General features: G+C 55.1%; 1 protein-coding gene across 1 annotated transcript; it reads right to left on the bottom strand.

Moving 5' to 3' along the window:
• Positions 1 to 587: 587 nt before the first annotated feature.
• Positions 588 to 24,838, bottom strand: SERINC2 (serine incorporator 2). The gene is made up of 10 exons (XM_075908601.1): positions 24,605 to 24,838; positions 15,832 to 15,993; positions 13,415 to 13,602; positions 9,704 to 9,783; positions 5,956 to 6,093; positions 5,393 to 5,562; positions 4,270 to 4,360; positions 3,384 to 3,519; positions 2,834 to 3,046; positions 588 to 1,259 (listed from the first exon to the last, which is right to left on the bottom strand). The coding sequence occupies exons 1-10, from the start codon at positions 24,641 to 24,643 to the stop codon at positions 1,121 to 1,123; spliced, it is 1,356 nt and encodes a 451-aa protein (XP_075764716.1). The 5' UTR covers positions 24,644 to 24,838; the 3' UTR covers positions 588 to 1,120.

Genomic DNA, 24,838 nt, shown 5'->3' with positions numbered 1-24,838 from the left:
ATCCAGTCACAGGATCGGGGCCTTTAGGTGTCAGGGGGCTGAAGAGGGAGGCAAGGCTCTTCCAGTCACAGACCAACCACTCTCATTTCTGCACCTAGTTCTGCTGAAGCGTCCCATCCTAGAACATGCCTGGGTGGGTTTCTGCATGTCATTTCCCCCTTTGTCCTGGCATAAGCAGCGCAGGGGAGCTACGCAGGGTAAGGTGAGAGCCGAGAGCACTGTGTGGCAGGGAGAGTTCAGAATGACACTTACACCATAAATCTCTCTTGTTCCCCGACGTTATCGCTTGTGAGCGCCAGAGAATCCCCTGCGGGGGCCATTGCTGCCAGTCCGGCGTCCAGCTGGAGGGGCTACGGAATGCACCGACTGCTCATGGGAGGGCCTGTGTGGAGAAAGGGATGCGACTGGATGGTGGAAGTCAGGTGCAATTTGTGAAAGGGTTCCCTTATGTTTCAAGGCTGCAAATGGCCTCAGCCACGTGCCTGGAGACGCGGAACAGCGAGAAGCTTTGCTCCGTCGAAACCTGGTTTGTGAAGCTGGGCTCTTCCCTCGTGGCGCTGCCGATTACAGGAGACGGCGGATACCAGTGGATGCCGACTGACCCGGAATTCTGGCCATTTATTGAAAACTTTGCAGGCCCATAGACAGGTAATGGGCTGTGCAAGAATTATACAAAATATCCCTCGGGTAAGGTGAGGCAAACAAAGAATGCACTGTACATGCATCTTAAAACAAAAATTCTCAAAGGTGAGTCACCTGCCTCCTTGCAAAAGCGCGTCCGGGTGGTCACGCTGAAATGCCAAGCCAATCTGGAGATTTACAAGAGTAAAACAAACCCCAAACAGCCAAGAAGCCCAGCAACGTTTCCTCAGGTGCTTCCAACTTCATACACAAGCTACATTCTTTCCCTACTTGGCACTTCTCCCCATTTAAAACAAAAGACAAAGAAAGGCACTATTCCAAGGAACTGGTCTTGGTGCAGAAACAGGAGCCCAGGGACCCATCCAGAGCTAGGACTTTCCCCAAGATACAGGCATAGGCACAGTGACAGGCCTTTGGCAACAGGGCGTCTGGCTGGGAGAGTCTGAACTGTCCAGCATTAGCTGTCTGCGTGTCCTTTTCAGCTGAAGTCTCGGTCAGGGAGGATGACGGGGGCCACCAAGGTCCAGAGGTAGAGGAGGAGACCAGCCCAGCTGGAAGAGATCTTTACCCAGACTGCAGTCCATGGACTCGTCATTTCCTGGGAATCTTCACTGGGCCTGAAACACCAAACAGAAGTGCCTCACAGTAAGGTACTTACTGGATAGGCCACGTCCCACGGGTCCCTCCTGTCCCCTCCCCTCCCCGTGCCACGCACCGTAGCTGGGAGAGAAATGAGGAATCGAAGTCCTGTACCCAAGGGGATCAGCTGACTGCCAGGTCACTCCTGCATGGGGTGAGGAGTGGGGGCGATTAGGTGCGACCCATTTCAATTCACACTGTTAAGCCGGAGCTACCGGGCCTACACAAGCCACGTCAGCCACGTTACTGACAAGCCAAACTGCCTGCTCCCACATGCGCTGGCAGAACCGGGCTGCCCTGCGGCGAGCCGGAGCCAGACGTGGCCCCAGCCAAGGGGAGCGTGGGCTGCCGGGGGAAGCTGGGATTCATTGCGCCGTGGGTCTTGGCCACGTGGCCGCCCAGCGAAGAGCTCAGGCAGTCTCACTGCAGACAGGCCACGTGGAGCTTTATAAATAGCAAAGCGGAGGGAGGGGCGGGATGGGGGCCGCGACAGACACTAGGTCTCTGGGTCCCAGAGAAAGGGGGCAGGGAAGTGTCTCCGAGCCTGCAGAGCCCCATCAGCCCCCCAGAGGGGACGCTCCAGCGCGAGCTCCCTGCTGGCAGAGTTCAGCTGAGGACATCTCCGAAGGGACCCAGCCTGCCTGGATGCCGCTGCTGCTCTGCGCTGGTTACCAAGGCAACCCCGCTACCGTGGCAGCAAAGTGGAGGGGGAGGCCTGCCATATGCCACATGCCCCCAGCAAGCCAGCACCTAGGGCTTGCTGATTGGCTGGGAAAGCTGTCAGTCACCCCAAGCCAAGAACGCCTAGCCCAGGTCTGCCTCTCCCCGCCGGTGCTGCACGGGCCTGCTGGGGGCAGGGACAGGGGGCCTAGGGCCATAGCAGCAGCCAACGGCACTAGCCAGCCGGGGGGCTCTCTCCCAGGGCAGAGGACCAGCACTGGAGCCTCCCGGTACCTGCCTGGCGTGAGTTTCACCGTCAGCGCGCTCTCGCCGCGGCGACACAGATGGAGGGTTAGTCCCCGGGCTAGCTACAAGGTGAGCTCAATGGCACATCTACAACACAGACTGTATCTGGGGGAGCATTCCCGGCCATCCACGTCACGGCCGTTTCTGAGGGGGGCCCAGGGGCATCACTGCTGTGTTACTGATGGGGAAACTGAGGCACGCAATGATGAAGCATTTTTCTTGCAATGCACATCCAGGAAGAGACCCCCCCCCAAGTGTCCTAATCTGCAGCCACCAACCCATCACACGAGATTACACGGCTTCAGAGAAAAGCCGGTTGCCTCAAAACAGGCCTGACCTTTCCTGTAAGCAATATCCAGGGCTCTGACCCTTCCTTAGCCCTGTTCGAGTGGGAGGGAGAACAAGAGCCACACCACAGCGCGATACCATGGAGCCACGCAAGCCCGACTGCCAGGTTCTGATCCCAGGCCGGCACTGCCCCCGTTTCGGCCCTACCAGTGCTCTTCAGCCCCGGCCAGAAGCACCAGGCTGTGGCTCTCTGGGACCCCAGCGTGGCCGTGGCAGGCAGCATCTGGAGAGCACCTACCTATACCAGTTTGTGAGCGTCATCATGATGTAGAGGGAAGCCAGGACGAGGCAGAGGTGGAAGAAGCTGTAGTTGTAGGCCACGCCGTCCTGCTCGTTGTCATAGGCCTGACGCACCCCATCTTCCCCGCCGGGATCCCCGCTGCCCACTGCGGCCGGGCTCTCCTCCGTCAGCATCAGCTTGTTCACTTGGCTGTGGCCCGAGGAGCGGAGGCTGAGAGCAGAGACCCCAGGGGGAAGGTGAGCCCACCGGAGAGCCTTGGTGTGCCGTGCTCAGGCTGGCTTTGGGCGCTGTGCACGGGTGAGTTCCCCTCCCCGCCTCACCCGCCCCCAGGGGCACTCATGATGGACGGGGGAGCCAAATGCTCCGCATGACCCTCAGGAGAAAAGCCCCGTGTCCCTGCACGGCGGGCGCTGCCGGAACGCCTCACGCGGGTGTCCAGGGTCCCCCGCCTGGGCTGCTCCACGGCAGCGGACTGGGCGCCGCTGGGGAGGAGGAAGAGCAGCCGCGGGCACACGCTCTCCAGGCGGCCGTGGCGGCTCAGCCATACCTGATGAAGAGTGTGCACAGGAGGAAGATGATCAATCCCACGATGCTCGGCGCATCCCACCACTGAGTCACCTGCCCGTCAGCCGGCTGGCCGGCCGTGCTGTTCCTCACCAGGAGGGTGGGATTACAGGACTTGTCTGCAAGGGAATCCAAAAGCCTTGTAAGCAGCAAGAAACCGCCCCCTCTGGCCCGCACGGCTGGCAGCTCTGGAGCCTGGAGAAAAGGCACAGCCAGCAGCACCACAACAGCCCATGCCTCCTCCGCCCCCAGCGAACCCTGCCCTGGGACAGTGATGGCCTGGTTAGATGAACTGGCTAATGGGATAGTCGATGCAATTTGCCCGCACACTGGAGCAGGGCAGCATCCTCCCACGACTGACAACTCCCACCCTCCCAAGACACTGACATGCACCCCGTCCTCTCCGCTCCGGGCTGGGCCTGGCACACATCACAGTGCCCGGCCAGCGGGGCTCAGAGCGACCCCCCGCCTGCTGCAGGGTTGGCGCTGGGCGCGGCCACAGCTCGTGGGACTCCCTGGCTTCGGTTCTAGTTTGTAACCGGCAACAGTCACCAGGGCAGGGACCGGGGCGCGTGGGGACAAGGAAGCCAAGGGGATGCCGGACAGTAAAAGGTCCCAGCCTTCGGGAGGGGCACAAGCGGGGAGAGGACCTGCTGGGGGGAGGGATGTCAGGAGAGACAGCCCCTGAAACAGGCCTTTCTGGTGGGGATGCGCTGGCCCGGGGCTGCTCCAAGGCCACTTGCACCCTCTGCCGCCCAGCAACCTGCTGCCACCCGGCTGGCCAGCCGCTGGCTTGCTGAGCTAGCGGGAAGGGTCCCCCGGAGGCTGAGGCAGGACTCGAGTCACGGCCGAGCGCCAGCGTCACTCACTGGGTACGTTCGCCAGGGCCGACCAGGTGATGAACAAGGTGTAGAGGGTGATGATGGAGGCCTGCAGCAGGCCCGAGTGAGGCTGAGCATCCTGCAAAGGGGAGGAGCAGCCGTTCAAACCCGGCACCAGCCCCGGCACAACCAACCACCGGCTCCCTGCTGGCAGGACACAGCCCCTGGCAACGCCAGCCTGGGGAGCTGGAGGGAGAGAAAACACCCTCCTCCCGGGCCTGCCGCTGAGATGCCCGGGCACAGCCAGCCCGAGGCTGCCCCTGCCCCACACCCTGCGCAACAGGCCTGGCAGGCCTGACTCCATGGCCAGCGAGTCTGCAGGCGCCGGCTGCGGCAGAGGGAGGAGGCATCCTGCTGCGGCAGTCTGGGATCACTTCCTGACCGAGCGGCCGGCCTGTGCAGGCTCCTCCCCCCAGAGCTGTAACCCGCGGGGAACGCGGCTGGGCGCTGGGCCCTGGGGCAGCAAATTCCACAGGTGACTTTTATGCCGGGTTATTAGAAGCAGGCGACAACCCTGCTAGACCTGGGCCCGCTCCCGACGGGCTGCTCGCCTGGCCGGGGGGACCCAAAAGCACCAGGGGAGCTCGTACCCCGGTACCAACGCCAGCGTATGGCAGTGACTCCCAGCACCCCAGCCCTCAGCTCCCCGAGGTGGCTGCCAGGAGGCTCCCTTCTCCTCACGCTTCTGGCTGTGAGAAGGAGTAAGAGGCTCCCCCAGCAGGACCCTGCCTTACAGGCCCTCACGCTGCGCTCCCCGCTCCAGGCAGTGCTCAGCCCAGGCCACCCTGCTGGAGCGGCCCCATGCAGCTAGGGAGCCAGGGCCTGAGCCTGCTGGCTACAGCCCACGGCTCCCCTGCGAACTCTGCTCCCAGGAGTCCATCGCGTCAGCAGGGACGGGAGTCCAGCCTCAGCTGACAGCCAGCCCAGGGGTGGGTACCGGAGGAGCCAGCTCCAACGTCCCCCATGAAGGCAGGCTCAGAGCACGCGGACGAGCGCCGACTGCAGACACGGTGGAGCCAAGGCCCGCGGCTCAGCCGGCACTCCCAGCTCAGCCCCCAGACGGCGCGAGAGCGGCAGAGGCCTGGCAGCGGCTTCGCGGCTCCCCCCTCACCTGGATTTTGGGCAGGACCGACACGACCGAGGCGACGACGCAGAAGATCAGGTTGAGGCTGATCAGCACCTTGTTCACCGTGCAGTCATCAGGCTTGGTGTAGTAGACGTAGAGCAGCACCAGGGCTGCGATGGACACCGCGTAGAGGATGAAGGTGACGACGATGAGGGCTGGGGGCGGGGGGAGAGGGTGGAACTGGGTGTGATGCTCCCCAGAAGCCTGGGCTCACACGCCAGTGCCCCGGTAAATGGCCCGTGCCCGCTGTAGGTTTCACGCCCTGTAAAGTTTTGCCCTGCTGTTGGCACCGGCCACCCCGAGATCCTGCAACTCAGAGAGGCGAGGCTGCTTTTACAGCTTGTGCGGAGTCATCTCACTGGCCTCCCGCCGGGACCCACAGCTGCAGGGAGGGAAACGCTCCCAGGAGGGACACGTGATCCTTAAACCACCACCGCAAGCAGGAGCAGGGGCTCGTACAACTCACTGCCTGGATTTTAACCCTCCCCGTTTCAGGAAGGGGCAGGGTCGTACTTGGGTGGGCCTACCAGGACGCGCTCCATACAGACCTGCGTACCAGCCCTTGGCGTTGCCTTCGTCGGCATTCCGAAGCCAGCTCTGACTCCAGGAGTGGGCAAAGTCAATCAGAAGGATGAGCTGGATGAGGATGAAGAGGAAGGAGCCCACCACGCCGAAGTAGAACCACACTGAGCGGGAGGGAGCAGAGGGAGGAGGAGGGGTCAATGCTGGGAACGTTTATAAGTTCTCGATGACACCAGTGAGACTTCTTCCTAGCCTCTCTGCTCAGGCGCTGAGCTGCTAAGGGGACATCAAGTCATGCATGTCAGAGATGCCTCCTCCTTGCATCCCATCGGACAGCTCTGCACTCAGTTGCACTCCAGGGGTACGTCTAGACTACATGCCTGTGGCGACAAAGGCATGTAGATTAGGCTACCCGGCATAGGAAAACGAAGCGGCGATTTAAATAATCGCCGCTTCATTTAAATTTAAATGGCTGCCGCGCTGAGCCGATCAGCTGTTTGTCAGCTCAGCGCGGTAGCCTGGATGTTCCGCGGTCGACATCAAAGGCATTTGTCGACCACCCAGGTATGCCTCCTGGGATGAGGTTTACCTGGCAGGTCGACAAATGCCTTTGATGTCGACCGCGGAGCGTCCAGACTACCGTGCTGAGTCGACAAACAGCTGATCGGCTCAGCGCGGCAGCCATTTAAATTTAAATGAAGCGGCAATTATTTAAATCGCCGCTTCGTTTTCCTATGCCGGGTAGCCTAATCTACATGCCTCTGTCGCCACAGGCATGTAGTCTAGAAGTACCCCAGCAGCGCTTACAGGCGGCTGTCCATCTCCTGGGAGGCCCACGAAGTTCCTATTGCAGAGGAGGAGCTTACGTGTTCATCGTTCATTTTTATGCCAGTTTCTCTTCTCCCTCAGCCCCCACCCTGACGCTGGCTCACGCTGGGCCCTTGGCTAACCCACAGCACCAGGGTGCTCTTACCGAGGGGTTAAATAGCAGTGACGACACAAAAGCTTGGCTCCTAGCTCAGGATACAGCCTACAGGGAGCAGGAGCGGAGCCCACGCTGCTAGCCGGAGACACGCAGAATTTCGGCATTGCTGCTCTTTTAGCCAGAGGTAGCGACCCGGAGTGAAAGACACGACCTGTCCGGGGCGCGCCGACACCCCAGCCGCGGTGAACGCGCCAAACGAGGCACTCCCCAGACAGCCGTGGGTCCCCTGGGGTCAGCCTAGAGCATTCACTCGTATTTGTTGCGTAGCGATTAGCGCCTCTGGGGGCCAGCTCGGAGCAAGGCACGGCACCAACAGAGAAAGAAAGTTAGCCCACCCACCCCACCCCACCCCCGAGCTCGTGCCCTGGAACAAGGGCTCCAGGCGGGCTGGGGCCGGGTAGTTAACATGGCCGGAAAGGCCTGGGTTAGTCAGCAACATCGAACCTAAAACCTGGGCCCAGCACAGAGGTGAGGCAGGATCTGGAAGGGTCGGGGGAGGGTGGGACCGGTCTGGGGGACGCCTCACACTGTTCGCCTGGGGTTTGAAGCACTGGCCTGAATTTGGGACTCTGCTGCCCTGTAACCGGAACCCAGCCCCAAGGGAGAGTCCACAGCGACCCACGTGTCTCCAGCCAGGGCAGCCGGTCTCCCTCCCCACGCTTCTCGGCAGGATTTTTACCGCTCTACCAGAAGGGCCTCCAGCTAGCGCTCCGGATGCCTCCTCCATGAGCACACGGCAGCAGACAGCGGCCTGCCAGCCCGAGAGCAGAGCCCAGCCACGGAGCCCCTCACCAGGCCACAATATCCCACGCAACCGAGCTCTCACCATCCCTGCTCCTTGTACTCAGCCTCCCCGCACGGAGCTCGGCTCCCCGGTCGCTTTTCTGCCGGATGTTCCTTCCTCCCCCGCCCCCTCAAATCTCTGCTCCTTGTCTCCATCTCACCCACCCCCAGCACAGAGGAACGAGATGGGGAAACACACAGATCCCTCTGCCCGGGTTGGAGAGGCACCTTCTCCCGTCGCCCTGCTGCCAGCCTGGCCACGTGATCAGACACAGCGTATCGACCCTGGTACATCCCGGGCTGCTCCCGCCGGCTGCTTAGATTTGCCTCCTCAAATGGGAATTTGGCTTTGGCAGAGAAATACTTTGCTCTGGTGGCGCTAATGGACGTTCTGTCCCCGCCCCAGCTAGCGGAGGGATTTGGGTTTATATTTAGATCATCCCCTGCTGACTCACAACGCAACCAACGACAGCTAATCACAGAACCACGGACTCCCACAACTGGCAGGGGCCTGGAGAGGTCATCGGGTCCAGGCCCCTGCCCTCAGGGCAGGACCAAACACCGTCTCAATCATCCCGGATAGACGTCTGTCCAACCTGCTCTTAATCTCCAGTGATGGGGATTCTGCAACCTCCCTTGGAAATTTATTCCCCCTGACAGGTAGGAACGAGCGGACGAGCTATTCCAGAAACCGCCCATCGGGCATCTGCCCCAGAATAGCTCCAGTATGACAAGCCCAGACTCTGGCTTAGCCCCCCTGGGTAGACCAGCCCCAACGCAAACAAGCTGGGACAGAACACAGCCATGCTGGATTAAAGCAGCATCACTCCTGGGTTTGCTTCCTAGCGTAGTGCTTGCTGTTCGTTAACTCGCCAGGCCTAAACCCGCGCGAGCCCCTCGGAGAGGCCGTTCCCCTGGCACCCTGGCCTGGCTCTGCAAGGTGCACAGCCACCAGCAGCGACTCCCCTATCCCTGCTAGGCCGGTGCGGGAGCCGTTAATAAGGCAGCAGCGCCAGCTTCTGCAGCTGGCCTGCCCCCTTGCGTGTACACCAGCTGGGGGAAAGGGGCATTGCTCACAGGTACGCAAGGACTTGGCCGCTGTGGTGCCCAAGGGCATGACAACCCTGCTCCTGTTCTGGCTCTGCTCCAGGGGCCTGTGCTGCGTCCGGAGCCGCTGGCCAGCAGAGCTGCTCCCTGCGCAGAGCAGGGACACTGTCTGGACGCACGAGTAACAGCTTCCCGGCCGCGCCGAGACGCAGGCTTTGCACACAAGCCTGCCCTGGGCAGACCTGGGCACGGACCCTCTTATTTCAGCGTCATTTAAACCGGCTCCCAATCAACTTAAACCAAACGGAACAAGCCTGGGTTAACCCCAGACCCGAGCACGGCGCCCGTTCCATCGCACTGGCGGAGCCCCAGACCTGGGAACCGGAGACGTTCCGTGCAGCGACAAGCCTGGAGGACGTGACGATTGGGATGGTGATTTGCCAGTTAAATTACCTCCCTTGCTTCCCCTCTAGCAGGCCATGGGCTTTCCCTTCCCTGCGCCAGCGAGCCCTCCGCCCCAGAACTCCCCAGCGGGTTACCTCTCTGGAGACCAAACGCAGGGGGAAAGACAGTTGTAAATGTTCTGCCGGGCATCGGACCATCCAGAGCGCACGGCACATCCGGGCGCGGGCCAGGGGCGGGGGTTCGTTAGCCATTTCTGTGGGTCATCACCTGGGAGGCTGCCATCCAATTAACAGCATCGACTGGCTCAGCTGAGGTGACTGGCTCTTGTATGTGTCCAACGACAGGCACCCGCCCCAGGTGCAAGTGAACCAGCACTGTGCCAGGGCCCGAGCTAAGGCCGGGCTCCAGCAGGCCACGAGCAAAGGGGCTCTGAGAGGCCAGGGAACCTGCCCCTCATCCCAAGTCTCCAGGGAGCAGCAGCGGGAGCAGCCTGTGAGCACTGAGCGCTCAGGCTGCCTGTGGCCTGCAGCCTGGCCGTGTGTCCGTGTGCTTACCTGACGTGAACGCTCCATTGGGAATGTAGAACGCCCCCACCGTGATTCCAATCAAAATCAGGAATTTGAGGAACCAAAACCTGGGTGGGAAGACAAGCGGTTAGAAAAGCCACCTGAGACGGAGGAAGGGAAGACGCAGGAAGGCCGAGCTGGGCAGAATGCTGCACCCCGCCACGCTCTTCAATGCAGGGCTCTCAAGATCAGGCCACCTACGGCCGGAGCATCTTCACAATCCAGTCCAGCGGGCTGGGGATGGGTGGGGGGAGTCTGTTCTCCTCCTCCAAGCCCCGCCCCTTCCTGCCACTGCCCCACCCTCTTTCCCCCATTGCACGTTGGCCCTAAAGAGACTCAGCCTAGGGAACTACCGCGGGAGGTCTGACATGGGGCAGCGGCAGCAGTCACGGCCCCCCCACCCCTCCCCGTGCATGGGGAAGCAGAGCGAGTGCCCTTGCCAGATGTGCTCCGCTTTGACGCAGTGACTGCGGGGGGGCCCTTCCGCCCTGCACCAGCCCACCCAGGCTTTGTCTAGACTGCAGGCTTCTTTCGAAAGAGCCTCTTTCAAAAGATCGTGTCTAGACTGCAGGCGGATCTTTCGAAAGAGAAATCCGCTTTTTCGAAAGGGAGCACCCAGCGAGTCTGGATGCTCTCTTTCGAAGACGGCCTCTTTACATTGAAGAACGCCTTCTTTCGAAAGCGGAACTTTCGAAAGAAGGCGTTCTTCCTCGTGAAACGAGGTTTACCGCCATCGAAAGAAAAGCCGCGTTCTTTCGAAATAATTTCGAAAGAACGCGGCTTGAGTCTGGACGCAGGGGAAGTTTTTTCGGGAAAAGGCTACTTTTCCCGAAAAAACCCCTGAGTCTGGACACGGCCCTGGTGATCTCAGAGGCTGCATTCCCTGGGGGATGGGGTGCAGTGGGGGGGAGGGCGGTGGCAGGAAGGGGAAGGCTTGGAGGACAGGGACAGAGACACGTCCCGGGCCAGACTGCAAAATGCTCTGTCCGGAGAGGGCCCGCAGGCCAGGAGTTTGAGAGCCCTGCGTTAACGCTCCTTGGAGCTGAACCCGAGAACAGGAGTGCAGCTGGCTCATGCTATTTATAGTGAGTGCATGGAATCTATGGCAAGTGCTGGCGGGCTGCCCCGGTTCCAGTCAAAAATAAGTCCCACTTCTCTCGGGTCAGGGAAAGTGTCACCTTTAAAACAAAACCTGCTTCTATAGCTAGATGCTCTGTGATGGGCTTTGAAAAACAGACTGTTTCTATGTGGCAGCCAAGCAGAATACAGCTATTAAATAACAGTAGGCTGAAGAACTGTCCCCTTCTTGCACCAACATCCACCAGGGGAAATAATTAAAGCAGCATTTTATGTAACAGAGCAGCCATAGATCAGTGAGTCCTGCTCAAAAACGAGTAGGAACTGCCGTATTTATCTAGCAGCAGGAGGCTATTACCTTGCAATTACATCGGCTGTGACTATGGGGGCTGCAGGTAGTCCAGGGCCAACATGTGAAGTGTTTGGTTTATTTTGAGAGATGTCACACACCTGCCATTACTAGATTTACCAGTTCTCCTGCAGGGTTTGCAAACAAAATAATGCAGGACGGGGCTAGAGCACTGTGCAGGGGGTCAGACGAGATGATCATAATGGTCCCTTCTGACCTTAAAGTCTATGAGTCTAAAAGAAAAAAGCAAAACTGGAGCGCTGCCCAGTTACTGGACTCGATAGTCTCCCTGAAATCTTCACTGCCTCCATTGCAGGAAACCCTGGGTGAGGTTCTGAGATCTGCATAGTCAGGAGGCCAGACCAGATGATCAGAAATGATCCACATAAAGTGGAAATGGCTTCCTTACTTTGGTTTTCACCAACAAGCTTAGTGGTGACTGGATGCCCAACATAGTGAATGCCAGGGAAAATAGGGGTGGGTTCCGAAACTAAAATAGGGAAAGAGCAAGTTTAAAATCACTTAGAAAGAGCAAGTTTAATGTCATTAAGTCACCCGGGTCTGATGAAATGCATCCTAGAATCCTCAAGAAGCTGACTGAAGAGGATCTGAGCCATTAGCGGTTATCTTTGAAAGTCATGGAAGAAGGGAGAGATTCCAGAAGCCTGGGAAAGGGCAAATCTAGCGCCCATCTATGAAAAAGGGAAATAAAGGCAACCCAGGGAATTACAGACCAGTCAGTTTAACTGCTGCATCAACAAAGATAATGGAGGAAATAATTAAGGGACCCATCTGCAAACAAGGGGGGAAGGGATAGCTCAGTGGTTTGAGCATTGGCCTGCTAAACCCACAGTTGTAAGCTCAATCCTTGAGGAGGCCATTTAGGGAGCTGGGGCAAAAATCTGTCAGGGATGGTATTTGGTCCTGCTGTAAAGGCAAGGGGACTGGACTCAATGACCTTTCAAAGTCTCTTCCAGTTCTAGGAGATAGGCATCTCCATTCATTTTTTTAAAAACATCTGGAATATAATAAGGTCATAAGTAACAGTCAGTATCAAAGAACAGATCCTGGCAAACCATCCTGATGGCTTTTTTTGACAGGGTACCAAGCCTTGGGGATGGGGGGAAGGAGTAGATGTGGTATATCTAGACTTTAGTAAAGTTTTTGATACAGTCTTGCATAACCTCCTTAGCAAATTAGGGAAATACAAACTAAATGGAGCTACTACTTGGTGGGTACATAACAGGTTGGATAACTGTTCCCAGAGAGTCATGCTGGAAGGGCATAACGAATAGGGTTTCCCAGGGGTCAATTCTGGGGCCGGTTCTTTTCAATTTCTTCATCAATTATTTAGATAAAGGCATAGAAAGTTTGCAAATGATACCAAGCAGGGAGGGGCTGCAAGTGCTTTCCAGAATAAGATGAAAATTAACAATGATCTGGACAAATTGGAGAAATGGTCTGAGGTAAACAGGATGAAGTTCAATAAGAACAAATGCAAAGTGCTCCACTTAGGAAGGAACAATCAGTTGCACATGTACAAAACGGGAAGTGACTGTCTAGGAAGGAGTCCTGCAGAAAAGGGTCTTGGGGTCATAGTTGATCACAAGCCAAATATGTGACAACAGTGTGACACTGTTGCAAAAAGGCAAACATCATTCTGGGACGCATTAATGGGAGTGTTGTGAGCAAGACACGAGAAGTCATTCTTCTGCTCTACTCTGTGCTGATTAGGTCTCAACTGGAGTATTGTGTCCAGTTCTGGGCACCCATTTCAGGAAAGATATGGAGAAATCGGAGAAAGTCCAGAGAAGGTCAGCAAAAATTATTAAAGATCCAGAAAACATGAGAAAAAAAGACTGAAAGAATTGGGTTTGTTTAGTCTGGAAGAGAAGACTGAGAGGGCACATGATAACAGTTTTCAAGTATCTAAAAGGCTGTTAAAAGGCGAAGGGAGAAAAACTATTCTCCTTAATCTTTAATGTTAGGACAAGAAGCAGTGGGCTTAAAAACTTCCTGTCAAGGTGGCTAACCCCTGGAATAAATTGTGTAGGGATGTTGTGGAATCTCCATCACTGGAGGTATTTAAGAGCAGGTTAGACAGACATCTACCAGGGACGGTTTAGGTGGTGTGTGGCCCTGCTATGAGGGTAGAGGACTGGACTTGATAACCTCGCGAGGTCCCTTCCAATTCTGTTTCACAAATATTTGTGACTTAAGTAATGTGACTCTTGGGGACACTGCTGAGGTGAGATACGTTGCAGTAGCCTCACCCGTTCTGAATTGCTGCTCTTGGGTCCTTGCTGCTCCTCACGCAGATCATGATCAAGGCGAAGAGGAAGAAGAAAGCAGCCGTTGCAAAGCACATGCGGTATACAGACTTGTGACCCAGGAAGGACTTGCAGTTGACATGGCCTTGGATCACTGCACTCGAATCTCCTCCTTCACAAAAGCCAGGAAGCTGGTACAGGAGAGACGGAGAGAACACTCTTATATAAGCACCTTAGAGCGTTATCTCAGAGCAGTGCCTAGACTCTGCCAAGCTCAGGGCCATTGTGTTAGGCACCCTTCAATGATTCCAGAACAAATGTGTGGATGCTCCAAATGAGTTTAAAGAGAAGCTAGATAATTTCATGGAGGTTAGGTCCATAAAAGGCTATTAGCCAGGGGATGGAAATGGTGTCCTTGGCCTCTGTTTGTCAGAGGCTGGAGAGGGATGGCAGGAGACAAATCGCTTGATCATTGTCTTCAGTCCACCCTCTCTGGGGCACCTGGTGCTGGCCACTGTCGGTAGACAGGCTACTGGGCTAGATGGACCTTTGGTCTGACCCAGTACGGCCGTTCTTATGTTCTTACGTCCTACAAATTAGCTTAACTAACTTCCAAAAACTAAGAAACTTCTAAAGTGTATTCAGACAATTCTGGAACCAAGTTAATCGGGAGTAGCTATCCTGGAGTCACTCCCCATGTAGACAAACCCAGAATAAGAGTTAGTCCACGCCCTGAGCTAAGAGGCAAAACAAGTGAGGGGAGCAGGGAAACAGAGGTGAAGTGACTTGGCCAAGGTCACATAGCAGGCCAGTTGCAGAACTGAGAATAGAACCCCTGCTGCTAACAGCCCAGACTAGCAGCCTAGCCACTACACCACACTAAGGAGCCTTTTTTTCCCTTCAGGGATTTCAGGGGGAGCAGGTCACAGTGCTGCAAACAGCTCCACGCTGGCAAATCCCTTACGGACACAGTTATTCACAGGACCCGGGACCTTAATTCTCTCTGCGGTTAGGCAAAGGGAGCTGGCAGCCAGAGTCGGACTGGCTGCACAATGGCCCTTCATGCCTGGGACAGAAGGACTGCTGAGAATTCCCAAAGTTCACCCGAAAGGGAGCTCTTCCTCTCTGTGCCGCTGGCGAGGCAGCCTGGCAGTGCTGGCGGGTGCAGTGCACTAGCCAGACAGGGCTCTGGCCTGTGGTACCATCCCCCTCCCGTGAGCCTCAGCCTGAATGTGGAGTGACCACTTCTAGCAATGGGGGGAGTGCACATTTTTAACAGCGAGGGTGATCAGCCCCTGGAACATCTCCCCTGGGGTGTGGTGGCTCCCCCTTCACTGGACACCTGTCTGCAAAGCCAGGCCAGGAGATGTTGTGAAGACCAGGATTTTAACAGGGTTTTAAAAAACCGAGATACATCCATGGCGGTTGGGTCCATCAATGGCTGTCAGCCTGCCTGGGTAGGAATGGTGTCCCTGCCTCTGTTTGTCTGGAAATGGGTCACAGGGGGGAATCACGTGAGGATTTTCTGTTCTGTTCCGCCCTCTGGGGCATCTGGCATTGGCCACAGTCGGCAGACAGGACACTGGGCTAGATGGGCCTTTGGTCTCACCCACTCTGGCCGCTCTTGTCCTGAATACGCCTCCTCATTTAACCACAAGCTACTGGGTTCCAGGCAGGAATTGCCAGGCGACCTAAGAGCTGCGTAACACAGGTCAAACTAGCTGAGCGTAACTTAGACTTAATCTATTCAATTCAGGCTTTAGGGCCTGTTAGTAAATCAGCTGCAGTGCAAGGACGGGACTGAGGCCAGGTCTACACTGGGGGAGAAATTCGATTTACGATATGCAACTCCAGCTACGAGAATTGTGTAGCTGGTGTCAACACACCGTAAGTCGAATTTCCACAGAGACCCTACTGCAGGAGATTGACGGGAGAAACTCTCCCATCTACTTCCCTCGACCCCACAGAGTACCAGGAGGGCCATCAGCATTTGATTTAGCGGGTCTTTACTAGGGCCACTAAATCGAACCCCAGGAGATCAATTGCCAGAGTGTCGAACTCCGGGGAAGTGTAGACAAGGCCTGAGGCAGCATGGCCCAATGGACAGCAAGCTGGGAAAACTGAGTGATAGGTCACTTTGTTTCATTGTGCCTCAGTTACCCAGTGGAAAGGAAAGTTGTTAACACCTCTCTGTATAAAGCATGTTAGGATCTATGAGAGGCAGGACAGGAACACTAAGTGCCAAGAATTAAAATCATTTGAACCTTCTTCAATGTGTCAGAGGGTTTCAAGAGATAAATCCTCTTTCCCCTGGTATGTTTTCTGACACCTACACCCTCCTCCCCAACGTGAGGTCACTCTTTGCTTCTCCCTTTGCTAATGGGTCCCACGTCAGTGGGTTCTCAGGAAACGCTTCTTACCTTGTGCAGCTGCTCTTCCACTCCGGGTATGATCATGATAATGGATACCAGTGTGCCCAGGAAGAGGAAGAAGGTGAAGAGGAGGCGGGAGATGGTGGAGTTCCTTGTGGAGGGGCAGCAACCGCACAGAAGGCAGGGAGCTGAGCCGCACAGACATGACACCTGGCAAAGGAAACAGCACAGAACAAGAGATGGGGCTGGGTGCTGCGGCCAATTCACTTCCCCCCCATGGGAACAGAACCTGGACTCCCCCTTCCCTGCCCCCAGGAGGAAACAGCCCCGGGCTGCTGAAAAGAAGAAGGCTTCTCTCTGTCACCCCAAAGCTAACCACGGGGGGCCTGTGACGGACCTCCCCCTCCCATGCTTTATGAAATGGACTTATGGACATGAACATACATCATTCAAAGGTGCTTTGAGCAAATTATTTCATGTAACCCCTCAATCTTCATGTCATGAGCCGCTGGGTCTGCTCATCTTACTTAGATGTGTGGATCATTCTTCTGTGTCAAGTTAGACATATGGAGTGGGGAAGACTTTGTGGGTTTTAAATATGTGAATGAGAGACATGAGGGTGTTACTCTCAGTCTTGATGAGCAGCTGTTAAACTATCTCTTGTCCTCAAGTCTGAGCAGTGCTTGGTAGGGAGTGGCCTCAATTCCTTAAAGAAGAATAGGAAAGCAGAGGCCTTGGTCTTTTGGCTGGGCTGCCCCTGAAGGAAAGGAGCAGAAGACCCCAGGGACACAGCCCTGGTTTGGAGGGGCAGCAGGTAAAGAGGTTTGAGGGGGAGTTTGAAAAGTCTGTGCTGAGGTTTCAGTGAAGAATTCGCCAAGCGCTTTGTTTCTTTTGATTTGTAACTTACTTTGCTCTGCCCGTTCTCACCTATCAGCACTTCAGTCCTACTGCTTCTACTCCGTAAAATCGCTTATTTTCTATCAAGCCCGGTGTAAATAATTGTTACCTGGGGGGCAGCCAGTGGGCACATTCCCCCTTTCGTTGCTAAAGGGGGCTTGTCTAATTCTTTGGGGTTTGATCCCGTCTGGGGAGGGGTATCCCAGGAATCTGGGCCTTAAACTGCATTATCCTTGGACCTGAAGAGGTTCCGGGCTATTGCTTCTCGGGGGCAGGGATCTCAGCTCAGGGCCTTGGGGACCAGGCAGTGAGGAGCCCCAGGGAGCAGGAAAGCGAGTGGCAGTGGCCGTGTCAGCACCCCGGGAGTCACCCCCGAGGGGTGGAGGCCCTTGTACAAAGGGGAAGGTGCAGGCTGGACAAGGCTGTGAGTGACCCCAGGTAGGACACGCTTTGCCTGACAAGCGGGGGGATGGGCAGGGCCCAGGGTGATAGGCGAGAGGTACCACTGTGCTCATCTGGTCTGACCTGCAGAGCACAGCCCCAGGGGCCTCCCTGAATGAAGCCCTGTGCGAACGGAGCAGACCTTAGACAAACAGCCAGCCCTGCTCGTACAGCTGCCAGTGGCGGAGAGCCCAGCACTGCCCTGGCAGGGCGTCCGACCGTTCGTTACCCTTTACACTGCCGAGTCCCAGTCCCTTTTGGAACACCAGCCCTGGAGCAACCGCCGCCCCCGTCGGCAGGCCTGCTGCACAAAACGTCACACCAAGCGACACTGCCAAAGCAAGGCGAGGGCAGCAGCACAACGCAAATAGCCCTGCTATGTCCAAGAGAGGGCAACAGCTGGACTAGGGATCTAAGCAACTGGTCGAGTAACTACTCACTTCCCCGCCCTTACAGCCTCTATCAGAAGCAGCCGGGGTCGGGGGGGAGAACAGGAGCCAGTGCTGGGGGGGGGGGGGGGGGGGCAGGGAGGCAGAGGCGCAGCGGGGCACCGGGTGTGAGCTGGGACAGCTGACTCCTTGCTCGCACTCAGTCCCCCGCTGTGTGTCTGCCTTTTAAACGTAGTAAGAGCCACCATTTCAAAAGGCAGAGCTGCACGAGGGTTCGCTCCCCCTTATCGACTACTCGAGTAGATAACATCCCTAAGCTGGGCTGCACATCAGTAAGGACAATGTCAAAAGGACCTAAAATTGAAAGATTAGGGCTCGTGTCCTTTTTTACAATGAGGAAGGGTATGTCTACGCTAGCCCCCTAGTTCGAACTAGGGTGGCTAGTAGGCATTTCAACTTGCAAATGAAGCCCAGGATTAAAATATCCCTTCGTTCGGATTAACTGTTACACCTCATTGCAGGAGGAGTAACAGGGAATCCGAACCAAGGACTTAGTTCAGATTAACTTCTGGCTGCTGCATGTAGCCGCAGGCAATGAGTTCGAACTAAGGGGATTTAAAAATGGCACCTGCCCGGGAACATGCAAATGAAGCCCGGGATATTCAATGAAGCCCAGGCTTCCTTTGCAAGTTGGAATGCCTACATTAGCCACCCTAGTTCGAAGCAGGGGCTAGTGTAGACAGACCCATACAGAGTTTCAGAGGGGCAGCTGTGTTAGTCTATAGCTTCAGAAATAACGAGTTGTCCTGTGGCACCTTAAGAGACTAACAAACACAGAGAGTATCATGAGCGTTCGTGGGCAAACCCGCTCTCGTTTCATTTTCTTGGCATTAGTGATGTAATAATGCTGAGGATCCCAAGGGCATCTGCCGAGTCAAACAGGAAAAACAAGATTGACATCATCGGAATTTCTAATGTAACAACCAAGCAGAAACACTCTCCACACACACACAAAGAAAGAAACACATTTCAGACATTTTTATATGTAATTAAAAAATAAAAAGAGAATAAACTCCACTTCATGGGTCACCCTAATTAAAAATTATGCAACTGTCAGAGAATCATCTAATATTGCCCTAGATCTTACGACAATTGACCATATAGTCTGCCTGCTCACTGAGGCTACATCTACACTGGCCCCTCTTCCGGAAGGGGCATGTAAGGGGAAGCTGCCTGGCCAGCTGGCTGTGGTGTCAAGCCCGGAGGAGGCTGAACCGCGCTCCAGCTGATCGGGCGACTTCTCCTCTGTGCCTGCCCACGAAGCGTGATACACCCTGGACCAGCTGGCCATGGCTCTCAGCCAGGGTGCCCCATGCTCCACGTGGGCAGGCGCAGAGGAGAAGCCGCCAATCAGCTGGAGCGCGGGGCAGCCTCTTTCAGCTGAAAGCCACAGCCAGCTGGCAGGGGTGTTTCAGCCCTCCCGGCCTCCCAGCTCCCACCATTCCGCGCAGCTACTCACCTGTGTTGTTGCTCGGTGAGTAGCTGCTCCTCAAATGAGGAAATCAAATTTAAATGTACTGCGCAAGCGCGCAGCTCAGAGAGGGCTCAAGAGCTACTCTTAGAACCCCTTGATCGACCGGTAGATCGCGATCTACCAGTTGGTGACCATGGGCTTAAGGTAAGGTGACTTCAGCTATGTATTTTATGGAGCTGGAATTGCAGACCTTAAGCCACGCTGCCAGGTCTAGTGTAGACTTGGCCTAAGACACACAAAGGCCTCAGTTCTCAGAAGAAAAGGGATTTTGGGTGCCAGCCACCTTAGAAGGGGCAAGTTTTTCAGAAGGCAAAGTCTCAGCATTTTCTGAACATGAGCTCTCCTTAAGGTGTCGAGTGGAGCACCCACGGTTGTTAGTCAGTTTGGAACAGGAAGGCCAGAGTTTATTCTGAGTCCACAGTATTTTTAATCTGATCCCTACAACCAGCCAAGGAGAAGGAGCTCACGTTAGCTAAAGGGAATGACAGCATCACGCCACTCAACATGTAAACGGTATGTTCAGTTCAGCTCAGCTCGGTGGGGCCACGTGAGTGGGAGAAAGATGCAAATTAATGTTTGCTGATCTGAAATGGGGAGGGAGGGGGGGGAATTAATTGCTTCCAATTATTAAAAAGCTATTCTTTGGGTTTGATGATGCAAACATTGGGAAAGTTACTAATTATGTCTGGGGGGGGAGGTGCTGGTGATACTAAGCAGATTTTATACAGGGGTGAAGGAGTCGCCACTTAAGTAAAAGCCAGTGGATACAAGCATCAGAATTTAGTGGATCCGCTCCAGAGAGAGCAGCAGCTGAATAAGTTGTTTCTTGAGTGAAACCAAATGCAAAGTCACCGGCTTTGTGCATCACCAGAGCAGGCTGAGACTTTGCAGGCGTTAAAGCCGGGACGTCTAGAGATTTGTTATTTTAAAATAGAATCTCTACCCCATCAAGCTTTACCTCCGCGCTCAGCTCGCTTCCCCCACACTAGCAGGGCAAAAGTAACAAAATAAACACAGCTGGTATCTGACGGCTTCATTTCAGCAGCCCGCCCACAGAGCCTGCCTGGTGGTGGGGGGGGGGGGGGGGGGGAAGTCTCTAGCTAGAAAGCTATTGTCTGTGGGGGAAGGGGAGTCACCTCCAATATGAACAGTCTGTGGCGTGCTGAGCAGCCCTCTTCCCAGACAAAGGTCCCAATCCTGCTCACTTCCCTCCCACAAGCAGCCCAGCTGACGTCCAGCAGGATCCAACTCCAAGGTCTCACCTCCACTGCATTAGCCACCCGGCTGGGAATGCTGGTGGAGCCCGACCGCAAGGTCACCCCCAGGCCAGGTACAACCAGTGCGGAGCCTGCACTAGGCTTTCACAGCAGGAGGGCTGACACAGTGACGCAGCCTTTAGTGGAAGACAAGCCTGAGTATGGAGCAGCTCAGAGTCCAGCTTTCGATCAGCACCAGGCTGCAGGGCGCTGCCACCATACGCCCCGGGAGACAATCCCCCTTACAGCAAAGCTCCATGCCCAGCCGAGACTGTACTTTCATTGCCCCCTTTCCCAGTGGAGCCGTTCCAAACAAAATAACTTTGGGGCCGAAAGTTTACGTAGCTGTTTCTGACTCTCGGATCACCAGAAATAGAGATTTCCAGTCAAAAATGTTACTCCCAGGCCTCGCACTGCAGAACGCATGAGCTGCTAAGCTTGGAAACAAAAAGTTGCTTGAACAAAAGAGCTGCACAAAGGAAGGTAACGTGCAACATGTGGCAGAGGTTACATTCCTCACCCACCAAAATGTGCTCCGAGCTATAAGCATTTATTTCAGTGACCAGCTGTGTGTTTCCTTTTCAAAACCCCTAAAGAATTAAGTTACCCTTCTTCTCCCCCAAAATGTTTCATTACAGCCAAGAATCAACAGGCTAAAAAGCCAGGAAGCTCAAGTTATCGGTCTCCTACGGAACGTAAAAGGGGACCTGCAAAATATTAACAGTGGTTGGCAAAGGCGTCACGAGGAGACGAGGCTGCAGAGGCTGAGTAGAGCAGAACTTTGCATATGCTGAATAGCGTCTCTGCCAGACTGTTCTCTGCCTATTGATTCAACCCTAGGCGCTCCATAGTGGGGCATTAACAGGGTTTTTGTATTAAATATCATTAATCAGGGCAGTACTGGCTGTGTTCCCTTCGATACCCCCCCAGCTCGTCAGTTCTCAGAGCAGGCCGCTACGCCCCCTCCCACCCTCTGTCCTTTCTCCCATTCTTCCACCGCTCCCCCGCCCGCCTCCCAAGCCTGGGGAAACTGGAGAAAGTTTCGCTTGGAGACAACCAAAATAAAACTGAGCAGCTAACATCATTTGTCATATTCCGGCACAGGGGGCCGGGGGTCAGAGTCTGGTGCACTGTGTAAATCAGGGGTGGGCAAAAGGGCCTCGATGGGCCGGATCCGACCCGCCAAGCAAGTTGATCCGGCCCACGGAAGCCCTGCTACTCCCCTGGCCCCCACTTGGCCAATCAGGTCCTAGGGGCGGGGCACAGTGCGCAGTCTCCTCCTGCCCTGTAAGGGGCACGGCTCTCGTAAGCACCGCGCACTCCTTGTAGGACAGAGGCAGGGTGGGAGGAGACGTCGCGCTCGCCCACCCCCAGGCCAATCAGGTTTGGGGGAGGGGAGGGGCACGGCACTTAAAGTCAACCACCAGCTGCTGCAAATCTGGCAGCTCCCTTCAGGGGCATCCTGGGGCCGCTTCAAAAATGTATGAAGTGGCCCCCAGTCAAAAATGATTGCCCACCTCTGGTGTAAATGGTTCCAAACGGGCTCACAGCTGTGTGCTCAGCTAGCACAGGATGGAACTAGATCCGAGCAGCCAGGGGGTCTCCCCACACCTGGATCATTCCCACCAGAAGCACAGATAATCTGTGCCAGGGCGGCTCATCGTTCCTGGCACTTGGTGGGGGGCCAGCATGAATAACCGTACGAGAACCCATCCTCAGCGGGTGTCAGCTGCCACCGTTCCACTGAAGTCAACGGAAATGGCCACTTATGCCAGCTGTGGATCTGCGCCAGTGACTGCAGGTTGCCCCCTAAAATGACCCTCTGGCTTTTGGGGGGAGAAAACCAGATTTGGGGTTGCAAGCTGCCAACAAACGTTCCCAAATTACTGAGTACCTGGCACGTATGCGCACACACAATTTGTGCAGCAGGAGTCGGAGTCTGATATGTGGCTCATGTCCGAAGCCTTCACATAGTATTTGAAATCGGACAATCGGTAAGCTTTAAACATCCCAAAGCAACAGGCTACAGCCCGCTTGTGGCAACTGTCTTTCCCTTGTGTCAGGTTGTGAAACCGTCTCTGTTTCAGCCGGTATCAGTTGCCTGCTACTGCTTTCAGTCGTGTCGCAACAATTACCCGACACAGCAGAGGTACATCCCGCCGCGCCTGTTCTGAACAATTCACACTGGCCTCCGTCCAACAGGTAAGAGGTGTGTTTGGAGGAAAACAACCTGGTGTTTAAACTTCCCTCTTAGATGGGTAGCTCTGTGCTTTACCCGCAAGGAGGGTATGACAGTGAATCACATGTGCCTTTGCAAGAAAAGTCAGCACGCACACGCCCTGGATTAGCTCAGAGTGCTCTGTCTCAACTCCCAATCATACGGACATGTTGGGGGAGGAGTTGTTTTCAAGCTCCTGTTCATTTCCACACAACTACCGTGTGCCTAACATGGACAGGTCTGAAGCACTGGAAAAGTCTGACTGAGAAGACAGGACACATGAAAGTTGGGTCAGACGACAGTGTTGCTAAAGCAACGTTACCCCAGAAGTTTAGTAGGTTTTCCCACACATTAAAATTATGCATGGCACAGTCTGAATGAAAACTAAAACGGAAAAAACCCAGGTATTTAATAGACACACATTACTTATTTTGATCTAACTAAAATATCTACATTAGAGAAAAAATACTAATGTTCAGGGAGCTTTTTGGTTTTTATTTTGTAGGTATTAATGGTAGTGCCACATTTACCAATTTTGAGTCTGATCCTTGAAACCCAAGGTCAAGGGTAGAGCCCTGTGCAGATACAAAATGAGAATCTGCACCTGCAAAAATGATCTACAGATATCTGCAATTTTGCAGGATTCTAGACATAAATTTTGTATCTGCATCCAAATCCACAAAAATGGGCAGCCAAGGAAATGGATGTGGCTATCTGTGGATATAAAAGTGGATTAGGGATATAAAATCCCATTTAAAAGATTAACCTGTCCACTGGAGCAGCCCCCTGTTGTGTGCCACAGCGGATATAGCTGGGCTACTCTGGCCAGGCAAGGCCAGAGGGCTGCTCCTGCCCAGCACCAGTTAACCGTTTACATCACTAAAGCAGATTCTGCGGATTTGCAGGGCTCTAGTCATGAGAACACTGGTTCTTATGCTCACAGGGTTGGGTCCTGACTCCTTACACCTCAACGGTTTCTCTTAACATCTGCAACTTTGTTTGAAAATGTCAACACATACAAACTGTTTCTGAGAGCCACAAAACCAGGCAGACTTTCTAAATAAACCAAAAGGAAGTTCTTTGTCCTATAAATAGTCACAAAAGTTGTAGTCCACAAATGCAAGTAGTTTGTGGCTTTGAAAGAACAAGAATCAGATCTCATGCAAATTACTCTAGTTCAGTGTTTCTCAACCAGTGGTCTGAGTACCCTCAGGGGTACTCAAGAGAAGTCTGGGGGAGGGGGGGGACACGTCGACACAACTGAAATTTGGAGAAAACTGATTTTGTGTGTTACGTTTTACAGCATTTTATTATTTTTGTACATTGTACACCCAAAAATGTCATCGTCCACCCAGCTACAATTAAGTTGTTTAAACAAATGTGTTGCAGTGGTAGAAAAAAAAGTGGTGTGTCTGAAAACTGAAGGTACTTACAATTTTTTAAATGGGGTACTTTATGACAAAAAAAAAAAAGGTTGAGAAACACTGCTCTAGTTGGCTATACAAGCCTCTCTCATTTTAAAACCGAGTGTGTGTGAGCGCCACTCTGAGGAACAATTAACCAGCCATCTGACCAATACGCCATGGACAGTTCTGGGCTCTCTCATCCGCTCCAGTTTACATTTAGGGAGATCAGAGAATTTGAAGACAGGAAATAAACTATGACCAAGCTGTGAAATAAAGACCATAAAGACCTTTACAAATATCAGAAACACGCAAAGGCTCCCTCTACGGCGTACGTCGCACCACACAAGGCGACACACTGACCTACCCAACTCGCCTCCCCTCCGAAGCGCCTGCCGCCCGGCTCGCTTTGTGTGGGTTCCCGGAGGCTGGACGGCAGGGCAGCGCAGCGGCTGCCTCCCAGAGAAGCGGGGAACTCGCTCAGCTCTTCCAAACAAACTTGGGCAAACTTGCACCTGACTCTACGGGCAGCGCGAAAGGCCCCTCGGGGAGGTTTCCGGAGAGCGACGCGCAGGTGGCCGGGCTAAGGGAAGGACAAGGCTGAGCCCGGGCAAGGAGGGGAGCGCAGACGGGGAAGGGGACCCGGGGGAGGGCGAGGCGCAGGGAGCAGCCGGGGCACTCACGCAGCTGAGCAGGGAGCAGACCCCCAGGCAGGCCCCCATGGCGCAGGACGCTCCGGCCGGCTCCCGGGTTGCACTGGTCCCCGCGCTGGGCTCGGTCGCGCCTCGGCGCCTTCCGCCGCCTGCGCTCGGCTCGTTCCGCCGGCCCGGGCGGAGTCACGCGTGGGCGCGGCCGGGCTGGGCGCGGCCCGGGCTCCAGGGTCCCCGGCGCCCGGTGCGCCCCTGCCGCGTTCCAGC

Source organism: Pelodiscus sinensis, chromosome 25, assembly GCF_049634645.1.
Source record: "Pelodiscus sinensis isolate JC-2024 chromosome 25, ASM4963464v1, whole genome shotgun sequence".
NCBI classification, from domain to species: domain Eukaryota; kingdom Metazoa; phylum Chordata; order Testudines; family Trionychidae; genus Pelodiscus; species Pelodiscus sinensis.
Note: the sequence above shows the minus strand (reverse complement) of the source record. Positions and strands in the feature narration are given on the sequence as shown.

Excerpts from the sequence above, each read along its gene's own strand:
- SERINC2 (XM_075908601.1), bottom strand. The coding sequence starts at position 24,643 with ATGGGGGCCTGCCTGGGGGTCTGCTCCCTGCTCAGCTGC. Across the intron at positions 9,784-13,414 it reads AGAGCAGCAATTCAGAACGG|GTTTTGGTTCCTCAAATTCC; the intron begins GTGAGGCTACTG and ends CTTCCCACCCAG. Across the intron at positions 5,563-5,955 it reads CGCCAAGGGCTGGTACGCAG|CCCTCATCGTCGTCACCTTC; the intron begins GTCTGTATGGAG and ends CCCCGCCCCCAG.